Below are 24,572 nucleotides of genomic sequence, written 5' to 3' on the forward strand. Positions count from 1 at the left end.
TGATTGCTGCAAGGTCAAGTACAGTTAGCTCCCCCCTGGGGCAGGTGCCCACTCTTGGACACCTGAGTGTTGGCAATAGGGGATGATAGCAAACCAGCTTCGTGTTTTCAGGCGAGGGCACTTGCTGGCAGAGGGGCTGTGCACTGCACAGAAGCTCCAAATGGTGTCTTCTGCAGCTGGATAGGATAATGACTGTTTGTTGGTCATTTACCTTGTACCAGACTCTCTACCGTCTGAAAATGAAAATCAAGACTGCCTTGGTCATTCCATAGTATTTTACTCATACCCCAATCTAGGGCATCTGGACAGGTCCAAGGCCCAAGGAGGTAAATGGCAAAGGCAGATGCAGTTACAGCTGTCTTTGCTCCAGGTACAAAGGTCGCTCGCTTGGAGAGTTTGGTTCGTGTTGCAGCGTGAGCTGCACAGCTGCTCCTCGCCGTTCCAGGTACCTCTTTTGAGGCATCTGGGTGACTTCAAGGTTGACAACCGGGAAAAGCTCCAGAGGTTTATCTTTTTAGAGGTTAAATGTTACACGTGGTCTTGGAGTCAACTAGAGGAAGAATAAACTCAGCAAAACTAGAGTAGTATTTTATGCAAAATCACGAAAAAATTCAGAGATAATGAAAATTTTAGTCTGGAGCATTCATTTCCCAGAATGTGTGGTGGAAACCGCACACTGATCAACGCTTTGCAAATTGCATGACTTTTACAGGTCTACACTGCCTGATGCTGGCCATGGGGACATCTCAACAGGATCTTCCCTCCACCTTCTCATTTTCTGTACCAGATTTGGAGGACTTCAGTGAAAACCCAATCCTTGCAAAAGTGAATTGTCTTTTAAAAAGAGTTTATCCCTCCCTACTTTATATCACTTTGCTTTCCTACCAGGAGGCTTCGGAGCAGTCTTTCAACAGGCTTTGCCTAAGCGCTCACTGGCACTTTATTTATTCATAGTTTTATGAACTCTTCATATGCCACCAGCCAATTTTACAGCCCCAGAATCTTGCTTAGGAGACAGACACTGCATTTTCCCACAGTCGATTTTAAAGGCTTTACCATCTGGGATTTTTAGTAACTTGTGACTAGCAAACGGGTGCCATGTTTTCAGGACTTTGCAGCCTGAAAACTCTAGAGTTGTTGTGCAGAAATGCCTGGTAATAAATAAATGACATACACTTGTTTCACATTCGTTTGAAAAACTAACCATCAAAATAGATTTTAAGTAGCTGATATCTTGTTTAATTTGATTATTGCCTTAGTGCCTTACTTGGTGGATAAAAGTCAGTACATTATTGCAAAGGTTATCATATTATGTCGGATTTTCTGAGAACATTTGACCTGGAAAAGGATACTATTTCTCATCTCCTCCTCTCCACGGCTGTTACTGTGTTCATAGAAAATTGAAACCAACAAGGGTTAGGTTGACTTGGCTGAGGTCATATTTGCTTGCAAAGAACAGAAGCCACCTGAGCTAGTTGAAGCAAAAAAGTCTTATATTTTGGGAATCATGCAAGGGTATGTCACAGAGCATAGTGGTCTGGAATCCAGCTGAGTCCCCATAGAATGTGGAACCAGAGCAGCTAATCTAACTGTCTCTTCTTAAGATTACATGGTCTCTTGCCCTTGCAGCTCCTTGCATCTGTTTCATTCTTCTCTCTCTCTCTTCAAACCAGCATTCTCTGTTTTGGCACGTATGTGTGCCAAACGTGGCTTCCTGTTCTGTATCACTTCCCTAGTCAAGCACCCAACACAGAATGACAGTGGTCTCCAGGTCCCAGTTTCAGATTCTGGGGGAACAGTTCAGTTAGCCCAGCTCTGACCAGTTATCCATTCCAGGTCCAAGCATCTGTGACCACATGACCAGAGATCTGCTCAGATGGGGCTATAAGAGCTGATGCTCAGGGATGGAGCAGGGGAGGTGATGCAAGTAGGTTCTCTCAGGTGAGTGGTGAGGAGGAAATTGTCAGTATCTTGGACTCACTAGGTGTGGAAACAGCTAATTTGCATACCCCCTGTAGCCTGGAAGTCATGTCTATCCTCTGACCCATCCCTATTAATCTTGCTGATCTTTTCCTCTTTTTCATTTGGTCCCGCAATCATCCTTTAACTTCCTCTCTCTGCTTCTCCTCACTTCATTTTTCTCTCCCCTGTCTCTTAGTTGATGCTTCAGGAAAGTAACATGATGCATCTGGTGATAGAAACCACATGGTCATTGGGAATCCAAGACCAGCCTCTAATTCAGACTTGCCCAGAGCTAGACCTTGGCCAAGTCACTTAACCACCCTTGGCCCTGGTTTCATCTTCTGAAAATGAATGGAGCTAGGCTAGATGCTGGAAGAAATCTTAGAGATCACGTTGTCCAGGCTGCTAAATATCTATCTGTCTGCTAATGCTACCATTGTGCAAATATGGCATCTGTGGCAGACATTATTAATAGATTCCAGCATGCTTCCCTGCTGATCCAGAACTGTGCTTAGAATCCTTCACAGCAGTCTGGGCAGCCACTACCAATCAGTTGGAGGCAACCCACCTTTGAGATGTGACCGATTAGCCATCTCTAAAGCAAGAAATCAAGGCTCAGATGTCTACCAATTTTTCTTCCTTTTACCTTCCTTAGAGGGATGGGATATGTGAAGTCATTATTCCTAATTTCCTGAAACTCTGAAGAAAAAATAAATGCCCTCTTCTGCCCTTTTCTTCCTAATATTCATTCAATCCAATCCATCCAATTCAGCCTTTAATTTCTCCTATGGCTGAAAAATTGACAGTTCTTTTAGCGAAGATGTGGAATCGGCCACATTTGTCTGAGAGCCTCAAAATTAGACTGTCTCACTTTGCAACTGTGTGGTGGAAGGCAACAGTGAGTGTTATTTTACTTTTTGAAAATATGTTTTCTGCAGTTATATTTGGACTGAAAAAAGATCCTTGCATTCTCAGCTCAAATTATATTCAATGTTCCTAATTGCTGTTACCCTCAAATACGATATTGAGTGAGGTCACATCTTCAATTCACATTTCTCATCTATATTTACAAATGAAACAGCTTTGGAACATCTGCTCTGCCTACAGAACACTCATTTTTGCAGATGATGCAGCTGTAATGGCTGGTGGCAGAATTGTTTCCTCGACGACAATGCTGGGAAACATCTCTCCCTTTCTGCCTTTCCTGCTGGATGCTGTTTTTTTAAGTCGCTGGAGTTCATTTCCCCAGGAGAGATGGGTTTAAGCTTCTAAGGTAGTATATTTCAATTATTTCTGCTGAAAGGCTGCCTCCTTAGAATAATTACTAATGGCAGCTTCCATGTGGTTAGGGTTAGGACTACCTTATGTAACGGCCTTGAGGTGGGGGAGCTGTAGGTCTAGAAAGGAGACTGATTGTAAGTAGAGGGATGAAAGGAAACTTTTCCAAAGAAGACCAGACCTGGGAGAAAATGCCTGTCTCTAATGCATCGGAGCTGGGAGAAAATGCCTATCTCGAATGCATAGGAGTCTAGAGCTGGCTTCCTAGTAAAAAGAATCCTTGCTGTTGGTAGAGAATCTGGCCGTACCACGTTATTCCTCCTTGGAAAGGGGTAGTGCTCTAGGTGAATGAGGAAGAGTGGGGTTACGGTCCATAAAGACTGCATTTAAATGCTTTTTTGTTGTTGTTATGTACTTCCCATTTAAAAATATTATAAGGTAATAACAGTGAGGACTTAAATGCTTTCATTTCTGGAGCCAACTGTCATTTGCAGGAACTTCAGAGGACAGAGGTATATGTTGAATTGCACCGTGAGTAGGTGCTGACCCAGTTCAGACTGTGGGAACTCTACAGGTTCAAGGTGACACATTGTAAGGTCACAAAAGGAATGGAGGGCAGAACCTGGAGATTAAAAGAGACCTAAAAGACATAACAAATTTTTGTTTGTTTTTGGGCAAGATTAATATATATCTAGGATGATAACACTATTAAAAAAATAACTTCCTAGATTAAATCATGCCATAATTAATGGGCTCTTCTAGATGATCAGTTTTACCCTCTCATGTTACAGAGGAAGAACCTGGGACCCAATCAGACAAAGTAATTTGCTTCACGTCTAAGTGGGAGAAGGTAGGAGAACCATGGTCAGAATCCCGATGCCCTGGCCCATGTGTGATGTTTCTGCTACTCCCCCTGAGTATGACCTTTGTCCTACATTAATTTTATCTTTGAGTTGACTGAAATAGATAAAGTCACAGCAGAGCCAAGTACATATTGGAGACTACTTTGTGTTAATCTGTTCTGTTAATTGCTTTTCGAGCAAAATTGGCTATTTGTCCTTTATATAGTGGCTGTAAGTAAGCCCAGGAGCTGCAGCATTCTCTGACTTTCAGATTCAGAGAATAAAGTTATTCTTTTGCTTTCTACTTGTTTTGATATTATAAAGTCACTTTCAGTGTTCAGCACTATTAAAATGCTCTAAAGTTGCAATTAAAGCTATTAAATAATCTTTACCTTTGTTATTAAATTTCTTTTTTTCCCAGTAGTTCTTCCAGCACTGATTTAAATTACATATTTTCACATGTAGCACTTTTTCTTGGGGGAATTCATTCTTATATAGACTGGATGTTTTGAAAATGGGAACTACCTGATGTAGGCTGACATGAAAAATAACTAGTTAAAATTTCAGAATTCTGAATAATGTATATAACTACCATGAAAACAACTTAGCCAACAAATTCAACCTTCTGAAATAAATTTAAGATTAAATTATTCAATATTTCAATATAGTTTGAGAGAAAATAGATTTTAATGAAGTCTCTATAATAGAGATGTTGATTTCTATATGACATATATTTGTCATTGATTATTTCTATTTTTGAAAAGAGCCAGGATTTCAGGATCACTTACATGTAATTAACAACCCAACCAGTGGTCCACAAGAAACATTTAATTTCTCTTGGTATTTGTAAAGAGTGAACAAAACATGCTGCTGTTTCACTGGTAATGGTTCTAACAGTTATTTACTGTGAAAAGAATAGTGTTAACAATTCAGAGTAGAAGAGGGAATTGTATGTTATTTATTTTGCTGATAATAGTGTATGTTTTTAACTTCAAGAAGCTTTATATTGATACTAGGTGGCAGTTCGGCAGGAACACACAGCATCTGCCTCCTACTACCACCAAATGGTGTGTAGTCAGTCATTCCTAGGCTTCTTCTGGACCAGAGTGGGAACTGTGTTGGATAGACCAGGTGCAGAGAGTACCAGCATTCTGGTTGCCTCTTGTGGGCAACCCTAGTTCTGGCCAGACTCTGTTGCTAGTCACAGATTGGCCTGGAGGAGACTGGAAAGATAAAGGAAAATCCATTGCCAATACTGAAAAATCATGTTTAATGATTCTGGTTAATACTAGGTAAGCCAAGGTATTGGGAGAGAGAAATGGAAATTCTGTTGAATGGAATAAATTTAAACTTAATATAGATAGATCTTACTATTTTATACCAAATGAGGGAAAATGTAGTCTCAGAAATGTCTAAATTATAGAATTCTTAAAAAATAAGTGCTATCTTGATAGGACCACATGTGTAAACACTAAAAGCAAATAAACTATAAATGAACTAACACAACATTGTAAAGCAACTATACTCCAATAAAAATTAATAAAAAATAATATAAACTATAAATGGAAATTGCTATGAACATATTGGCTATCTTATTGAATTTTGGTGCTTCTAAAGGGTTTGAAAATTATTTACTTAGAATAAATATTTTCTTTTTTATCTTAGAGGTAATCGGTTTGATCATTATTCAGTCCTAATAGAGTTGATCAATAATTTCTTCCTATAAGAATCTGAATTAATAAATCCTGAAATAGTGATATTCATATTAATGAAGTTAGACTTCTGTAGTAAAACATATGCCTACATCAGTCACCAGTGAATATGAATTAAGAGTCAGTAATAATATTTGTATTAATATTGGCTACTTATTCTGCTTCTTTGGTCTCCACATAGATACTTGCAGGTTTTTAGTGTCTAATTGTAAGAAAATCATCAGTATCCATGAAGCATCACACAACCTTTTCCAGTAGAGCACTTTTTTTTTATAGACTTTTTTTTTTTTAAATATTTGTTTATTTATTTATTTATGGCTGTGTTGGGTCTTCGTTTCTGTGCGAGGGCTTTCTCTAGTTGTGGCAAGCGGGGGCCACTCTTGAATGCAGTGCGCGGGCCTCTCACTATCACGGCCTCTCTTGTTGCGGAGCACAGACTCCAGACGCACAGGCTCAGTAATTGTGGCTCACAAGTCCAGTTGCTCCACGGCACGTGGGATCTTCCCAGACCAGGGCTCGAACCCGTGTCCCCTGCATTGGCAGGCAGATTCTCAACCACTGCGCCACCAGGGAAGCCCAAGAGCACTCATTTTTATGTCTCCAGTCGGGGGAAAACAGTCAAGTTACTGATATTATTATTTTACCTAAATTAAATTAACTTAATGCCGCAAGAAGGCATTAGAGCCAATCAGTATAATAATGGTGGTCCTTTACATTAGTGACAGTACTTTACAGGTTTCCTAGTGGTTACCCTTGTGTTATCTCAGTGATGTGCATCAATAGAAGAGTTCATGAATAAGTCTGATAAGGTACAGCTGGAAACAAGCAAACAGGAGCAGAATTTGTCAGCTGTATAATGACCAAGAGTATGTTTTCTGATTCTTTAATGGATTCAGTCCACCCATCAGTGCTTCTTTAGTTTTTCTGTGTGTCTGAAATTGCTCGAGGGCAACAACTTTAAATTCTGCAGTGATCTAAGCTAGAATTCCAAAGTGTTCTTCAGTTGGGATATTAAGTGGTGTCAAGCAAAAAAGAAGAAGAAAAAGTCCCACAGTCAACCAGCTTGAGTATTTTCTAGATGAAATAGATCTTTTGTTTATCGCACACTTTTCAGAGTCTTTAGTGTATTTGTTTGCACTGTGAATCTCCCACAAGAAATTTCCTGAACTGTTTTGAATACAGAACTTTTTTTCCCTCCAGTCATTGCATGGGACCAGTATGTATTGGAACAGATGTTGGGACCTGGTTGTCTTTCCTTTTTCTCAGTTTTAAGAATGTCAGGTTGTCTGGATGTCCATAGGATTATTTTCTTATCAATATAAAAAAAAAAATCCTGTGAGATACAAGATGGATGAGAAGGACTCTACCTATCATGAACAGCAATGCAAGCGGTACAGAGTTGAGGCTGCACACATTGAGTCCAGAGTTGGGCCTAGGGCCATACTATTTGGTCTTTAAATGCAGTGGAAAGTTTTACATTCTCCTTTTGTGTGTATGGATGTTTTGTGCATGCACTTGTGTGTGTGTTTGTGTTGACTGTCACAAACCTTATAAAATTTTTATTATTTATTGATAATTTATGCATTACATAATTTATTATTATATACACATACATACTTTTTATATAACTGCACAAATGTATCTTGGAGTGTACATAGATTTCTATTTTTCACTGCTGTCTTTTCCCGCCCCCTACATACACACATTTTTGCTTGGCTGCCCTGTATTCACTTACATATTTTGATCATTGCTTATTTGTTTAATATATCCATACTGGATTTGGGTGTTAAAGCAGTACTGGTTTCATAAAACAAATTGGGGACATTCTCATATATTTAAAAGGCCTGAATTAGTTTAATAACATTAGAATTACCTTTTTTTTTTTTTAATTTTTTTTTAACTTTTTTTTTGGGTTTATTTATTTAGTTATTTACTTATTATTTATGGCTGTGTTGGGTCTTCGTTTCTGTGCAAGAGCTTTCTCTAGTTGCGGCAAGTGGGGGCCACTCTTCATCGCGGTGCGCGGACCTCTCACTATCGCGGCCTCTCTTGTTGCGGAGCACAGGCTCCAGACGCACAGGCTCAGTAGTTGTGGCTCACGGGCCCAGTTGCTCCACGGCATGTGGGATCTTCCCAGACCAGGGCTCGAACCCGTGTCCCCTGCATTGGCAGGCAGATTCTCAACCACTGCGCCACCAGGGAAGCCCACCTATTTTTTTTAAAGTTAGATAGCTCTCAGCTGAATATATCTCATTCTGGTGCCTTTTTTAGTAGTGGCTCTTTCTTTTGTATATTAATTTGTTTAGGTTTTTCATATCTGGTTTAATTTTGGTTATCAAAAATTTTCTCATATAATAAGTAAATATTAATAAATACATTAATTTTAAAATTTGAGATAAATATGTGACAAGCTCTTGTTCCGTCTCTGCTTTCTTCTCTCAGCGTCTCAGCGATAGTTGTAGTTAGATTTGTAAAGAATCTTATTGGGAAAGTGTTCTCTTGGCAACTATGCTGAATAAATCATCTTCAAAACCACATTCTTGACTGTGGAAATAAGCAGACTTCAGGGGAGAAATCTAATGCAGAAGCTCTGTGAGTCTTACTAATGCCTAAGAAAGCCAGGTGGATTATTCAGGTACTCATTGGAGAATTACGGCTGGGGAAAAGGGATTCATTGTAAGGAAAGAGAACTATTCCTGAGAAGATAGAATAAGTTTACCCTCAAAAGTGGGAGTATAAGAATTTATTTTTATCATAGTTTAGAAAAAAGATATGCCTCTGAAACCTCTCAGTTGGATTTTGTGCCCCTTGATGATAATCATAACAAGTAACATTTTTTTTAACATCTTTATTGGAGTATAATTGCTTTACAATGGTGTGTTAGTTTCTGCTTTATAACAAGGGGCAAGACAGGAATAAAGGTGCAGAGGTAGAGAATGGACTTGAGGGCACGGGGAGGGGGAAGGGTAAGCTGGGATGAAGTGAGAGCGTGGCATGGACGTACATACACTACCAAATGTAAAACAAGTAACATTTTGACTGCTAACCACATACCAGGTTATGTTTCAAATACCCTACATGGATTAATGCATTTAAGCCTCAAAACAGCCTGTGAGACAGCAATTCCTACCAACCTCAGAAAGGAGGAAACAGGCATAGAGAGGTACTAACTTGCCTAAATTTACACAGCTGGAACAAGGCCATCAGCTGCTCTGTCCCCAGGTCCCACACCCTAAACTGTGACCTTTGACCACCTTTCCAGTGAGATCACAGTTTTGTTTTGTTTTTTAATTTTAAAAAATTTTATTATTATTTTTTGCTGCATTGGGTATTTGTTGCTGCACACGGGCTTTCTCTAGTTGTGGTGAGTGGGGGCTACTCCTCATTGCCGTGCGCGGGCTTCTCATTGTGGTTGCTTCTCTTGTTGCGGATGGAGCACGCGCTTCAGTAGTTGTGGCACGTGGACTTCAGTAGTTGTGGCTCGCGGGCTCTAGAGTGCAGAATCAGTAGTTGTGGCGCACGGGCTTAGTTGCTCCGCGGCATGTGGGATCTTCCCAGACCAGGGATCGAACCCATGTCCCCTGCATTGGCAGGCAGATTGTTATCCACTGCGCCACCAGGGAAGCCCTACAGTTTGTCAATCTTTGTAAAACAGCGACAGTCAGATAAAGCATTCAATATGTGTTTGTGGAATAAATGTTAAGTGATTGAGCAAATAAGGGAGATAACTGGCTGTAATACTAAGCAGAAGGGAAGTACTCTAATAGAGCTAAAAATAAAGAGTTGTGGCAACAGTGCCATCTTAATTATGGGACTATCACTTAGGAGTGGTTTACATTTAAACCTTTCAACATGGGGGAAGACTAGTAATATGTTGTCTTTTTGCTCAACTCTCTAAGCTCCTGTTACTGCTTTTCTCTAGGTACAGAATTTCGTAGATCTCCAGTATTTCTTGCCTAATGGATTTAAATGGTCTCAACTCCCCTTAAGGCCATTAGAATGAAATAGTCAAAATTAATACGAAATTTGGAAATGTTTGCCAATAGGATTGCCCTAGTTGTGAAGGTCAGTTACTGGTGGTTAATTGTGTCTTCTATCATTGAGTTAGGCCATCATGAAGTTTTAAATTTATAAATGACCCTATCCGAAAGCTCAGAAGGATGCCAGGGCATAGGGGTAGGAGAGAAACTCCAAGTCCCATTGGTTTACTTCTCTTGATGCAGATGATCTTCTGTGTGTATGGTGTCCTAGTCCATAAGATGAGGTCATTGTATCTGTTCCATCTGCCACATATGGATTTTGATGACAGAATTGGAAGGAGATGAGGCCATTATTTATAATACTGAAAATGTATAAGCAACCTGTATCCTAACAGTTAGGGGATGGTTAAACAAATTATGATACCACATCTTAGTGGAAATCATATACAGCCTTATCCAATATGGAAAAACGCCTTAATATAATGTTAGAAGACAAGAAGTAGGTGCAAATTTGTATGTGCAGTGTGATCACCAGTCTGAAAAGCAAGCTAACCCAAACTTTCCCAAGAATGAAGTCTGGAAGTACAAGTCACCACAGTATGAATCCTAGTTTTCTTGATGTAGCTGGACATGCACATGGAGAGAGCTGAGGGCAGCACGGGGTTATTTTTCTTTTCTTTCTACTTTTCCATCTTTTCTGAATTTTCTGTAATGATCACATATGCCAAGGTTTTAAAAAACTGAAAATGAAATTTATTACTGTTATAAAGGGGGAAGATCAACTTTATTTTTAAACCTGTTTCACAAAGGATTTGAAAACAATAAACTTTTTTAAAAAAAGAAAACAGCTGTGAAAGAGCTTTGAAAGTTAAAATGCTTCTGTCCAAGCAGTAAACAGAACCTTCTGTTTGCTGGCATCACTTCAAGGAATGGCAATTTGATTCTATTAACTGGTGCATTTCGTTTTAAAAAGCCCCAGGAGAAATCATCTTAGGCAAAAACATCCCAGGCGCCAAACTTCAGGACTGTGGGGTCTGGGGTGTGGGGTGGATGCTTCAGCATAGCAGTGATGCTTAATCCATCTCTTTTGACCTTCTGGGAATCGAAGCCTGACAGGTCTTGGTGATTTAGAGCTGTGTTCCAGTAATGTTTGTCAAAGCAGCACCAAGGAGAGAGACTCATCATCAAACTCAGGAGAAGAGGGCAGCTACCATGTGGGCTGGAGGATGGAGCCCACCCCAGACCTGGAGATGGAGGAAGACCTACTCCTCATGTGGAACAGAGAGCCTTGGATCTGAGGTCAAAGGGGTTGAGTCATAGTTGGCTATAGGGTAACTCTCAGAGTGACCTTGGCCAAGCCAGCACTTGACCTCCCTGAACCCTGGTTTCTTCACCTGTAAAATGGGGATAATAACCTTTATCTTCTACCTCACAGGAACTGTAAGGAACAAGGTGGGTTGAGGGTATGACAATACTGTGCAAACTGGAAGGGGTTCCACAGATGTGTGGGATTGTGACAGTGCATGATCTGCAGGCATTTCTAAGTCCTGACTGGTATCCAGATCCTCTGAGGAGGCTTCTGAGTACTTCCATGTCTACTCTGGGCTCAACAGGTAATAAAATAACAATAACAATACTAGCTAGCAGTATAGGAGCCCTAGTACCAGGCAGTGTTCTAAGGACTTGACATGTATCACCTCATTTTAATCCTTAAAACAATTTCGTGGTACTGTGGGTGCCATGAAGTAGGGACTGTAATTGTCTTCTGAGGAAACTGAGGCACAGAGAGGTTAAGTAACTCGTCCAAGGTCACACAGCAGATAGAGGAGTGAGTGGGATTTGAATCCAGGCAGTCTGACTATGGGGCCTGGTAGAAAGCCTCAGCTATTCTTCTCTGACATACAAGGAAGAAGAGTTTGGGATATTTATTAATTGGTTGCCTTAGTTTCCTACCTTTAAGGGCTGTTGAGGATCAGGTTTGCTTTCCTTTAAGTGCTGCAGGGAGCAAACCTGCTGGTGAGCGGGGAGCGGGACAGAGTGGATGGTTTCTTGACCTTGGTTGGAAACGCAGCCATGCCTCATCACGCATTAGGCCGGCTGTGGAAGGCTGTCTTCCCCTCCATGTCGCCAGCAGTCAAAGAAAGGAACGGCGCTGACTGAGAAAGGACTGTGGCTGGGTTACAAGAGTGGTTTTGAGGAAACCAGGAAGCAACCCAGGGAGGGCAGCGTAGAGGCCCTGTGGACCTGAATGAGAACGCTCCTTAAGTAGCAGACTCTGAGGGCTTTGGAAAAGAGGGTCTCTGAAAACAGCCATGCCCAGGGGACTGACACAGCCCTGGGGACTGAGGAAAGAGGCTCAGGTGAGAAGCTGCATCAGCAGAGGAGCCGGCTGTACCTGGGGGCTTCTGTGAGGTTAAAGTGTGCCCGGCGCAGGCAGCAGCGTCGCAGCCCGGCTCTGCGTCTTACGTACAGGTACTGAGGATGATAAACGAGCAGCAGCGCCAGGGGCCTCAGGAAGACAGAGGCCTGAACAGTCCATCATTATGCATCTCCGTGTTCCCACATGGATCTCTGAGGTCTGGGGAGACTAGGGAGGTAGTTCTCACCATTTTGACATTAGTCAGTGACAGACTCTGCCTCCAAACCTGGCCAAGCACTTTCTTAACTTTTGATGTTGCATTATGTTAATGATCTGTTTCTGGACTCTTTTCGTTGAAGGCTAAGTTTAGCTGCCCTGGGACTCTGCACACTTGCTGAGCAGCAGAAGCACTTGATACTTAACCTGTGCGTGCAAGCTTGTGCACTTTATTAGTAAGTCTGATATTTGGACAGGAGTGACATCACTTTGCTGAAGCTCTGAGAGTCATGGTTTTATTTAAACCTGGCTCAGATAAGCTTGGTTTAAAATGCGTGTGTGTCGGTTGTCTGCTGAGCAGCATTTGTGTGACCACCCATCCTTGTTGCCTGAAGAAGGGAAGAGCTGACTCAAGTTAACTTTTCTTTTCATTATTTTGAGGGTCTTCATCTTGTTTGCTTTCACTCATTTGCAACATAAGTTGATCTTTGCTCCTTGTCTTTCTTCATCCAGAGCCTCCTTAAATCTCTACCATCTAAACGACTTCCCTTTACAGTTCTTTATATTACCAGTCCCTCTGTGGGAAACACTGTCCAAACAGAAGGTAATTGTTGGCTTGTCCCTGGAATGGATGATGTTTGTAAATGTTCAGAAAGGGTAGCCAGCCTGAGGCTTGTGTGGGAAAACACCACTGTCTTTCATCTCCCTCTGTAATGTGTGGGACTTATCTTTGCTTTCTGTACATTTTTTGAAGACTATTACCATATTTTCAGCAAAGAATAATCCATGTTATTCTAAATAGAAGAAAGTTATGGGGGAGTGGAGATTGGAGAGTCAGCGGGAGTTCATTGAGAAAAATAAGAATTCAATAATTTGATTAGAATGGTGTGGCTTTTTTTTCCCCTGAAAAATGGGATTTAAACAGAAGAGTACACCCTGTTTCATAGCAACATTCCAACGTGTCTGGCGCTATTTGCTGCTGTGGCTTTGTTTCTGCTCTTGCAAAGCCCTGTGTTCTCTTCAAATAACTTCCTCCGAGTCCCAGGTACTGTGTTAGAATTTTTATTTCACAGCTGTTCTCTGTGATAGTCCAAACAAACATATTAATTTGTGCTCCTTTTTTGCCGTCTTGAGTACACCTTCTCACCATCCTTCATGCTACACTTCAGCCATGATACCTCGTGCTCCATCTCTTCTTCCTTCATTCCCTCGGCACCATATACCCTTCCACAGCGTGTTACTGCCTAATTATATCAGTTTTCAACTGTTGTGTAGTCAACTACCACAAACTGTACAGCTTAAAACAACACACATTTATGATCTCACAGTTTCCATGGGTCAAGAGGTTGAGTATAGCTTTCTGGGTCCTTTGTACAAGGTCTAATAAAGCTGCCGTCATGGTGTCAGCTGGGCTGTGTTCTCATCCAGAGGCTTGGCTGGGGAAGAATCCACTTCCAAGTTCAGCCACGTTGTTGGCAGAATTCATTTCCTTGTGGCCGCCAGATTGAAGGCCCTGGCTTTTTGCTGGCTGTCAGCTGGAGGCCACCCTTAGCTCTGAGCCGCCACTTGTAGTCCCTGGAGACCACCTGCAGTTCTAGAGGCCGCCCACAGCTCTTTGCCACACGGGCTTTCTCAATGTGGCCTCTTAATTCATCAAGCCATCAAGAAGAGCGAGTCTGCTAGCAAGATAGAGTCTTATATAAGAAAAGATCATGAGGGTGACAGTCTGTCACCTTTGCCATAGTCTCTTGGTTAGAAGCATGTCACAGGTTCTGCTCATACTCCAGGAGAGTGGCCACACAAAGGCATGACCACCAAGAGACAGGGATCATGGGGCTGTCTTAGAGTCTGTCCAACATACCACCTCTACCAAGCTTCTACTTCACTTCCTTCCTTTGAGTGTGTTTTAAGCCCTCTGTAATTTGGTGTTGTCCTACTTCTCCTAATTTACTTTCCCTTCTTCTTAATCTATACCACCTACCTTTCATTTCTCCTCAAAATTTTTCTTCCCTTCTTCTTTCTGTGATGAATCTTTAATTAATACAAAAATATTTTTAAAATTTATTTATTTATTATTTATTTATTTATTTTTGGCTGCATTGGGTCTTCGTTGCTGCGCGCGGGCTTTCTCTAGTTGTGGCGAGTGGGGGTACTCTTCGTTGTGGTGTGCGGGCTTCCCATTGTGGTGGCTTCTCTTGTTGGCTTCTCTAGGTGCGCGGGCTTCAGTAGTTGTGGTTCACAGGCTCAGTAGTTGTGGCACATGGGCTTAGTTGCTCCATGGCATGTGGGAACTTCCGGGACCAGGGCTCGAACCTGTGTCTCCCACATTGGCAGGTGGATTCTTAACCACTGTGCCACCAGGGAAGTCCAATACAGAAATATTTGTATTAGCAGAGGCAAAGTTCTAAAATCTTATGTGTAAAGCAGAAGTATTTTTCATTGAAGTGAAGGCTTCTTAACTGTCTTTTTGGCTTCTGAATCCTTTTGAGAATCTAATCAAGGGTATAGAGACTCACTCCCAGAAGTGAGGGACCCAGCCCTGTACTGTTTCAGTTATTATTTCTGCACAACATACCACCCCTAGCTAAGTGTTGTAAAACAACAACGATTTTGTTGTGCTCATGGTTTCAGGAATTTAGACAGAGCACAGAGGGGATGGCTTGTCTCTGCTTCCTGATGTCTGGGGGCTCCATAGGGAAGACTCAGACAACCGCAGTGATTCAGATGGTTGGAGGCTAGAATCATCTGGAGGCTTTTTCATTCACCTGTTTGTGCCTGGGCTGGGATGACTGGGAAGCTTGGCTCAGCTGGGACTATTGATTGGAGTACTTGCACGTGATCTCTCCACATAGCTTGGGCTGCTCACAGAGCAGTGTCTGGGTTCCAGGAGGAACAGTGAGGGAGGGGTATGGAGGGGAGCATTCCAAAGACCAAGCAAAAGCTGCTTTTTATGATAGTAGCCTCAGAAGTCAAATGGCATTATTTCTGCCACACTCTAATTGGTTGAACAGTCTCAAGTTCACCCAAGGGATGGGGACCTAGACCCCCACCTCTCAATGAGAGGCATATAGGAGAATTCGCAGTCATTAAAAAAAAGAAAAACCCGCGACATACACAAACACACACATATTTTTTTTGATTTTTAATTCAAGTTTTTATCAAACACCAATACTTCATAGAGATGCAGGGCATGACCATACTATATTTCCATATTTTCCACAAAAGTGTGAGGGATCACATGTTGACCACGTTTTCCTTTTTGCCTCCCATTAGTGAATCTTTTTTTTTTAACATCTTTATTGGAGTATAATTGCTTTACGATGTTGTGTTAGTTGCTGCTGTATAACAAAGTGAATTAGCTATATGTATACATATATCCCCATATCCCCTCCCTCTTGCGTCTCCCTCCCACCCTCCCTATCCCACCCCTCTAGGTGGACACAAAGCACCGAGCTGATCTCCCTGTGCTATGCAGCTGCTTCCCACTAGCTATCTATTTTACATTTGGTAGTGTATATATGTCCATGCCACTCTCTCACTTCGTCCCTGCTTACCCTTCCCCCTCCCCGTGTCCTCAAGTCCATTCTCTACGTCTGCGTCTTTATTCCTGTCCTGCCCCTAGGTTCTTCAGAACCATTTTTTTTTTTTAGATTCCATATATATGTGTTAACATATGGTATTTGTTTTTCTCTTTCTGACTTACTTCACTCTGTATGACAGACTCTAGGTCTGTCCACCTCACTGCAAATAACTCAATTTCGTTTCTTTTTATGGCTGAGTAATATTCCATTGTATATATGTGCCACATCTTCTTTATCCATTCATCTGTCGATGGACACTTAGGTGGCTTCCATGTCCTGGCTATTGTAAATAGAGCTGCAATGAACATTGTAAACACACACATATTTAAAGGAATATACTATCTTGAACCCTGAGAATTGAAAGGGACCGAGAAGGATTATCCATTTCAATCTCCCACCCATGGCTCAGCTCCTCTTTACAACTTCCTGTCATCACATACCTGGACCACAGCAGGTGTTTCCTTACTAGTCTTCTGTTGTCCACTCTTGCCCGTTACAGTCTATTCTTCACTCTGTAGCCAGAATGATTGTTCTGAAACACAGATTTGCTCCTGTACATCACCCACCCTCAACTCCATTCCCTCCCACTCCTCTTTGAACTAAAATCTGTGACACTCCAATGGTCCAGTCATCAACTACCTCTTCAGCCTTATGTCATGGCCACTCATGTTCTACTTGATCTTGCTATGGTTACTTTTTTAGTTCTTTGTACTACTTATGCTTCTTCCTGCCACAGGGCCTTTGCATATGCTCTTCTCTCTGCATGGAATGTTTTTCCCTATCCTCTTGGCTTGATTAATTTCTCCTTATTCTTTGGCTCTCAACTTGATAGTAACTTTCTCAGTGATGTGCTTTCTGACCTCCCTGATCAGGTCACATCCTCTTATTGCATGCTCTTAAGGACTATGCATCTTTCATATGTAACATGTATCATTTTCACATTTGTGAGAATGTCTGATTTAACTCCATATGTCCCGTAAGACTGTGAGGTCCATGAAGCCAGAGACCATGTATGTTTTTCGTTATTTATTCTTTATGTATTTATTCTTACATACAGATGTTATAAATATTATTTCCTAAGTATGAAATAGTTTTTTATTTTAGGAGTGAAAAAAACTTAATGCAGCCTAAGAATTTATAATTTCCTTGCTAGCCTACATTCCTATTGTAGTTCATAATGAGCTCCAGTCAACCCTACCTATAGTTAACGTAAGCTATCCTTAAAGAGAAGCTCCCCCATTCTGTTCTTGTCTAGGTAATATATGGATTAAGGGTAAGCCTTTATATTTAATCCTAATTTATGTCTTCCTTCAGCAATAATTTCAGTCAGTTGACATGCCTTTGAAGCGTGTTACTCTGGAATTCTTCATATCAATTATTCTTTTGAATTTGCTATCATTTGCTAATTCAGTGAACATGCTTTCTTCCTTAGCTTTATGTATATCGGTGAGTTTTTTTTAGTCCCCAAGTTCTGAGGTCAAATATGTTTGAGAAATACCCTAAACATATTTCAGAAGTTAAATATACTTGATCAATTTTGGCCAAAGTTTAATTAAACCATCCAACATTAATTCATTGAGTTTTTACAGCATCCCAGGCACTCTTATGTTTCCTTGATGATGGGATTTCTCAGCCTTTATTTAAATGTTGATATACCTGGGAGTATGCCCATTTAAGTTCCAAATCCACTCTGATACCAATTTCTGAATAGGTTAGGGTAAGTTAGGTTATGCTGCAGTAACAAACAACCCCCAAATTGCAGTGATTTAAAAGAGCAAAAGCTTATTTTTTGCTCATGCTACCTGTACACATTTTTACAGCAGAGGGCTTTTGCTTATCATAGTCCCTGAGGGACTCAGGCTGGTGGACCGACCTACAAACATTTTGAAGATTACTAGGTTCCTCCTCCTCTTCTCCCTCCTCCTCATCCTTCTTCATAACAGCTTACTGAGATGTAATATTGCTAAGGTTTTTTTTTTTTTCTTCAGAGAAAGCAAGTTCTGGAGGGTCTTGCTCCAGCATTGATTATAAATGTTCTAGATCAGAAGTGACACTTGTCACTTCTGCTCACAACTCATTGACCAGAACTAGTCACATGGTCCCACCCAACCACAGAGGTATCCAGGAAGTGCAGTCCTATTATGTGCTCTGAAGGTGGAGAGCCAGAAATATATGGTGAATAACATTAGTGACTGTTAGGTGTGAGTGTAGTATACAACACTTCTCAAAATTGTTAGCTTGTTGAAACTTTTCTTCATGAGGCATCTTGGGACACTGTGTTTTGTAAGGGATAGCTTGGGAAACACTGGATTCTAGTCTAGAAACAGCAAGGTTTAGCAGAGGCAAGTCCACTAGAGACTATTTCTTTACTTCAGCCTCCTTTGGCTGTGGCCATTCAGTCAGTTACAATTCCCCTTGTATTAATCATCCAACACCCACTTCCCCTTCCTGTTTGTAAGATTTTTATGAAAGAGTTTGTAAAAAATATTTCTGAAAGCAAAAACTGCTTTGCCTGTCACATCCTTTTTGACTTAGAAGGGTACTTACTTGAAAACAGTTGAATTTGGTATGACTCTTGAATCCATGAGTTGAACCCATGATTGACTCTGTTTCAATGAGAGTACAAAAGAAGAAATCCTACATAGATTTCATCTGACATGCCAGTAATAAAAATGGATTCTAAAGTGTTAATGGAAAATGCCAAAATGCAAAAACTACATTAGATGGATGTTATATTCACTCATGTAAGTACCGCCTATATACATAACCAGACAAGACTGCATGACAAGTGTGAAACTGAGTCTATCTAGGAGATAAGCATCATGAACAAGAAGGACTGAGGCATGACAGTAGTATCAGCCTTCCATGTAAAACTGCAATCAAGGGAGCATGGATACTTCCTTAGGCTGAGTTTGGTAACAGAAACACAATTTTCATTGCAAACCATGAGGCAGTTCCCAGGGAGTGCAGATATTTTAATGAAAGGCTGTGTAGACTTTTTTGTCCTATAGCTGTATATACATTTGGCACTTTTTCTGTATAAGGTGCATTTTTGCTAACAGAGGCCCGAGGAAGCTTTGGGTCCTGCAGGTAAGGGCTGTAGTGATTCTGATCTGGCGATAAGGAGACAAAGAGGCTGAGCCTGGCTTATGAAGATGGCTTGCCCAGGAGAAGGGGTTGGTTCTCACTTGCAAAATTAAATGAACAAGGCCGTCGACTGCTGTAGTATTGGCTTATATCCTGATGTGTTCTAAAAATGACCTACAGCTGATTCCTTGGGTATCTGTAAATCCCAAGAATGGGGAATTTTTAAAACAAGAAAGCAAAGAATCAGAAAGGAAAGTTATTTTTTTTGTGTGTTAATTCAGAGTAAAAGACATCGTTTGTCCTTGCCTTTTCCATCTTAAAAAATGAAACTGAAAACAATATTTCAGAAAATCATCACTGTTTAGGCTTTTGTGACTCAGAGTATATTTCATATTCTAAAAGCTCAATTATTTGAAAGCTTCAGCTTTAGTTGTTTGGTTTTCCGGTGGCATGATACAACGGGGGTGGAGTGAAGACTAGAACTGGTTTGGGAGAAGCAGTTGGGAAGAAGACACTGCAATGGGAGTGAGGAAACCTCGCATCTGGACCTGCTTCTGTCCCTGATGGGTTATGTGGCTTCTGGCAATGATGTCTCCACTCTGGACCATAGTGTCCTCTTTTGTTAAACAAACAGAAAACACAGGGACTTAGAGCCTGTTATGACCGCTCACTTGTTTAGTGATTTTTTTTTTTTAAGCATTTGTTTGGTGCTTTTCTGCTTGGGGAGCCCTTCCTTCCACCTCCATGGTTTCCTCTGTTCCTCCCAGCCAGCCAGTGGGGCCGTTAGAGTGTGCTTGTTGCCCTCACTCCTGCCACAGCAATCCACAGATGCACACACAGCCGCGAGTGGCTAGAGGGTGCGTGCGAACCCAGGTCTTCTGACTTCAGCTCTTGGTATGTCTGCTTCTATCAGATGGTTCTAACGTTTTTTTGGCCAATTACATAGAAAGCTCTAGGAGTACCTTTTCTTTGTTATTTTTAATTTAAAATACTATTTAAGGGCACTTAGCCAGCTCTGGGGGGGTCATCAACAGCATCGGCACCACTGTGGAAAGGGGGATCAGAAAATCCTCAAGCAGGATGTCGTTTCTCTTCCCAAGCATGGAATTCCCGGCTTTCTGATCAGTTATTTCCGTGCCTCCTTTCCTGCGGAGTCACCTTTTGTGCCCCGTCTCCTCGCCTTTCGGCCTGCGGTTTCGCACATTAGTGCTGACAGTTGTGGTTTCTCTGCAGGTGCTGGGAGTGACACCAGGCCTCATGAGAGGTGTCTCTGGTCCTAGATGGGAGGTGAATAGTTTTTCTCTCAGAAATAGCCTAATTTGAAAGAAATCCCCTTTGCTATTTGACATGGTGTGAACGATAGCATCAGGAATCTTTTTACATCCAACAAAATAATTATGTCTCCCTGGTGCCATGTTCCCAAACACGGGCAACCTCAGTTATTGTGCTTAAGATGCCCTAGGGTCTGAAAAAAAAAGATTTGCATTCAGATACACAGTCCTTTCCTTTTGCATTTTGGATTCTTGGATGGGATTTATTTTGGTGTCCTTGGCCATGGCAGGGGATCCATGTTCATCTTTGATTTTCCAGGTTGTGAGTTTCACAGTCCAACCCTTGTAGGTGGAACAGAAAAGAGATTTAAAATACACAAGTATCTTCCACATCTTTGCTTAAACGTCACTTCATCAGAGACCACTTCTCACCAATCCTGCCCTGTAGGTTAGCTGCAGCATCTACGTATTTGTAATTACCTAAGTTATCGTTTGAACGTGTTTAATGAGTCTTCTGTGATGTGTTGGAAGCTCTGTGAGGTCTGAGCGGTGCCTGTCTGGCCTACCCTTCTCTCCAGGACCTATGATGAGCCGAGGCCTGACTGCTTGATCCTTTGTTTCACAGGAAGGGACAATCTACAGATCACTGTCACCCCAACCCCGGAGTCATTTCCTCATGGGAAATTGTTACCGATTTCACCAACATGGCCTTTGTCCGAAGTCCAGTCTTCCTCAGCGGTGGACAGAATGAAGCCAGTGCCGGGACGGTCCCCTGACAACACGAGTTGGCCGCAGTTTTCCCAGACGCCTCTGCCCAAGACACACCGCCAAGCTCGGGCCCACGGGGACTTCTCTCCTTCCCCTTACCAAGGCAGTGGACATAGCGCCTCCCTCGAGCCTTCCAAGGATTCTCCTGAGGCCCTGGTCCAACCAAGACCTCCAGGGGGAAAAGAAGCAGCCGCCGTGTCAGGTTTGCCTCACACCAGCATGCTCCCCACACTGTCCCCTCTCCCACCAGTGGCGTCCTTCCGTGCTGGCCTCCCATCCCGGCCGCCGTGGGTAGGGACTCCTTCCATGGCAGAACTACATTCCCCGAGGGCAGACGCTCTCCCCTCATCTTCATCTTCTTCATTGGCTCCTGACTCACCTCATTCCATCATCTTTTCTAAGCCAGCAGAGCGACCGACCAAAGTGCTTTTATTCCCCCAAACGGCTCCAACTCACTCATCCTCAAGTCAGAGCATAGCTAATCCCCTAAACCCATTTGCTGAGGAAGTGAACCACACTCCATCCAAAAATGCCCAGGATTTAATAGGCATCCCTCGTCTAGGTTTTCCTGGATCCTCAAGCCCAGCAGAGGGTCCTCACTCAGCAGTCTCCCACACACCTGAGTCTTTGAGCTCCGCGGCCGACCTGGCCCGTCTGTCTGTCCCTCCCCTAGCTCCCGGAAGTCTTCTTCAGCTTCCAGGTGGGACACCCTCATTATCGATGTTGGAAGTAGCTCCAAGTCCTGCATCCACCCAGCCAGTTGAAGCTGAGGTGGCTGAAAGAGCACATAATGGGGTGTCTCTGCCAGCCTTTAAGAGCACCGCGACCCATGAGGCTGTGTCTTCACCTGTCCAGACTGCAGAATCGGTGGCAGTGGGAATGATCAGCCGAAAGGCAGCCCCTGCTACTGCAAAGGACTCTGCTCACCCCCTGCATTTGTCAGCAGCTCCAGAGAATTCCAAAGGGCCCACACTTTCAGCAGAACACACATCCTCCCCTTTGGTGCCTTCTCTGCCTCTCACCACAGCCAGCCGAGGGCAAGAAATCCTTTCTGGGGAGGTTCTCACATCCCCATCAAATGGCGCACTGGCAGACTTCCCCTCCATGCCTTCTTTCCTCCAGCTGGCAGGGAATCATGCGTCTCCATCCGCCGTGCCCCCAGTGCCAACTCCTCAAGAAGCAGGCAGTGATGGATCCCCTTCTACTGCAGCTGCAGACTTGCTCCTCTCAAGCACATTTCCTAATCTTCCTTCCACAACTTGGACATTTCCCCTGCAGAAAGAAGGTAGCGGAACAGCTGTTTTAAAGAAAAACAAAAAGGCAAATTTGACAGTTTCTCTCCAGACCCTTTCAAGTAAAGAGAGGCCAAGTCTTCACGCTGTAAGTGGAGTCACCTCTGATTTTAGCACTGATCGGGTTTCTTCAGACATTACACCACCAAGAACAAACCTCCTTCCTTCAGAATTATCTCCATCTTCCATCCCCTTCTCACGAGCCACCCAGACTGTTTCCCCATCTCATAGCTCTTCCAACACCAAGCCAGATACTTACACAGCTGTGACGGACCATTCTGAGTTGCCGGTTTCAGCTTCCAAACAGGTGACAGCATTTCCCTCCTCCAATGAGGTCTATGATTTCTCAACAATGGGAGACATGAAGAAGCCAGCAATCACAAATGTTTTCTGGCATTCTCTTGCAGCAGAAACTGGATCCCTTTCAACAGAACCGATGATATCTGGCTTGCTGCAGCAAACAAATTATGATGTGAATGGGCACACAATGAACTCCACAAGTTGGGAAACTCACTCAGCTTCAGCCGCTCCTCCCGGTGGTTTAAATTCTGCTGCCAGTACAATAAAATCTCGGGATTTCAAAGATAATGTTGGGCATTTAGTGACTGCAGAAGGCTTTAGCATTCAGGATCCAGTCTCTGGTACAAGCGCTAACCAGCTCGTCCAACAGTCAGACGTTACCATGGTTGGAAACGATACAGACTTCTTGTCCATAAACACTAACAACTATTCCAGAGACTTTCAAACAGCTGAGGTTGAAGATGACCCATCCATAAGTCAACATTCTGTGTCTCATCCCCATCTACGGCTGCCTGCCCATCCAACACACTCTCCTGTGCTGACCTCTCCAAGTCTAACTTCCACAGCTAGCTTATGGGAAATGCTTTCAGATGGAATGGATACAAGTTTCCAAATTTCCGGCAACACCTATCCACCTCCGGTGATAAATGCTTCCCCACCGTTCCAGAGTATCCCGAGATATCACTCTACTGCTGAATCTCCTCCTCTATCAACCAGTGCCTTATTCAGGACCCCATCCAAAGCACTGCCGGCTTCTCAGCGCCCCGAGAAGTGGACAGGTGCAGCCACTAATGCAGGTAGTTTGTTTCCTGGTACCCCCCCCCCGCAAGAAATAGGTGTGACTGCTTCTGGGGCCAAAGCATCTTCAAGCTCAACACAGATACCCAGCTTTGCTCAGAAGATGCAGATATGCCTGATTCCAGGATGGTGAATGAGTTAGCAGTCCAGATAGTCAGGCCCCTGATCCTCTGCCGACTTGATTTTTTGGAAAGTATTCAGAATTTAAGTGTCCTTATTTCCAACCATAGCTTTGCTCTAAGTGGCATTCTCATTATGGTTAATCGGCTTAACGAACCTAAAGCTGTTTTGCCTAAATTCCAGTGCTCAGAGACTTTTCACCCCAGCAAACCCATAAATTGCATCCATTCATTCCCACAGTGGTGTGTGCGTTCCGGACCAATGACAAACTTCGCTCTTCTCTTTTTGCAGTGGCCTCCTCGGTGTCGCCCAAGGCACAACCAACAGCAGCAACCATGTTGTTTCTTCGGAAATCAAGTCCACTGGTGCTGTCTGCAGCCCTGGTTGCTAAGGGCACCGGCAGCAGCCCTTCGGCCGTGGCCTCGGGATTAGTCAAGAGCAGCTGGACCACTGCTGTAGCTAAAAACGTCACAAGCAACGCAGCATCTGGCCCAAAGGCGACACCAGGGGCAGCCCATCCAGCCTTCTCGTTCACGCCGACCTACATGTTTGCAAGAACAGCACACACCATGAGCACTCCCACAGCCATGCAAGGGAACACGGGCACTGCCTCTGGCCTGTTGTCCACAACACACCTCCCCAGGAAACCACAAGCCATGTACACGGGCTTCCTGAACCCCACCAACCCAGACATGCCCAAGGTGTCCACCGCACGCCCGCTGACAATCACGGCAGCCTTGACGTCCATCACTGCACCAATAAGGGCCACCCGGATGCCGCCTTTGTCAGCAGAAAACACAGACGCTGCTCTTCCCGCTGTGTCCACGGCCATGGTCACAACTGGCAAAATGGCATCCAACCTGGAGTGTCAGATGTCCAGTAAGCTCCTGGTGAAGACAGGTAAGAGTCCACTGTCCTGATTTGACTTGAAAGCAGCAAGTGCATCCTGGCCTCAGACGTGTAGCAGAATTATTAGATTTCTTTGAGATCAGTGGTTCTCAACCTG

The 24,572-nt window shown here is 43.0% G+C and overlaps 1 protein-coding gene and 1 long non-coding RNA gene across 15 annotated transcripts in view; one reads left to right on the forward strand and one right to left on the reverse strand.

The window, feature by feature from the left end:
- The window catches only part of KIAA1549L (KIAA1549 like), a 288,634-nt gene that overhangs the window by 130,207 nt on the left and 133,855 nt on the right, over positions 1–24,572 (forward strand). For 10 of the 14 annotated variants that reach the window (XR_014250248.1, XR_014250249.1, XM_082410391.1 and 7 more), the window contains exons 2-3: positions 20,914–23,445; positions 23,858–24,466. Coding sequence is in view for 12 of the 14 variants with exons in the window: in XM_082410391.1 (XP_082266517.1) it covers positions 20,914–23,445; positions 23,858–24,466 (3,141 nt within the window). In the remaining 2 variants the exon portion in view is untranslated. The remainder of the gene's footprint in view (positions 1–20,913; positions 23,446–23,857; positions 24,467–24,572) is intronic. The other 4 variants (XM_082410392.1, XM_082410394.1, XM_082410393.1 and 1 more) reach the window with 2 other exon arrangements.
- LOC309636906 overlaps positions 11,483–24,572 on the reverse strand; it is a 382,209-nt gene continuing 369,119 nt past the window's right edge. Inside the window, exon 3 of the long non-coding RNA XR_014250304.1 lies at positions 11,483–11,727. This is a non-coding gene — a long non-coding RNA (uncharacterized lncRNA). The remainder of the gene's footprint in view (positions 11,728–24,572) is intronic.

Source organism: Balaenoptera physalus, assembly GCF_965194825.1.
Source record: "Balaenoptera physalus genome assembly, chromosome: 10".
Classification (NCBI taxonomy): Eukaryota; Metazoa; Chordata; class Mammalia; order Artiodactyla; family Balaenopteridae; genus Balaenoptera; species Balaenoptera physalus.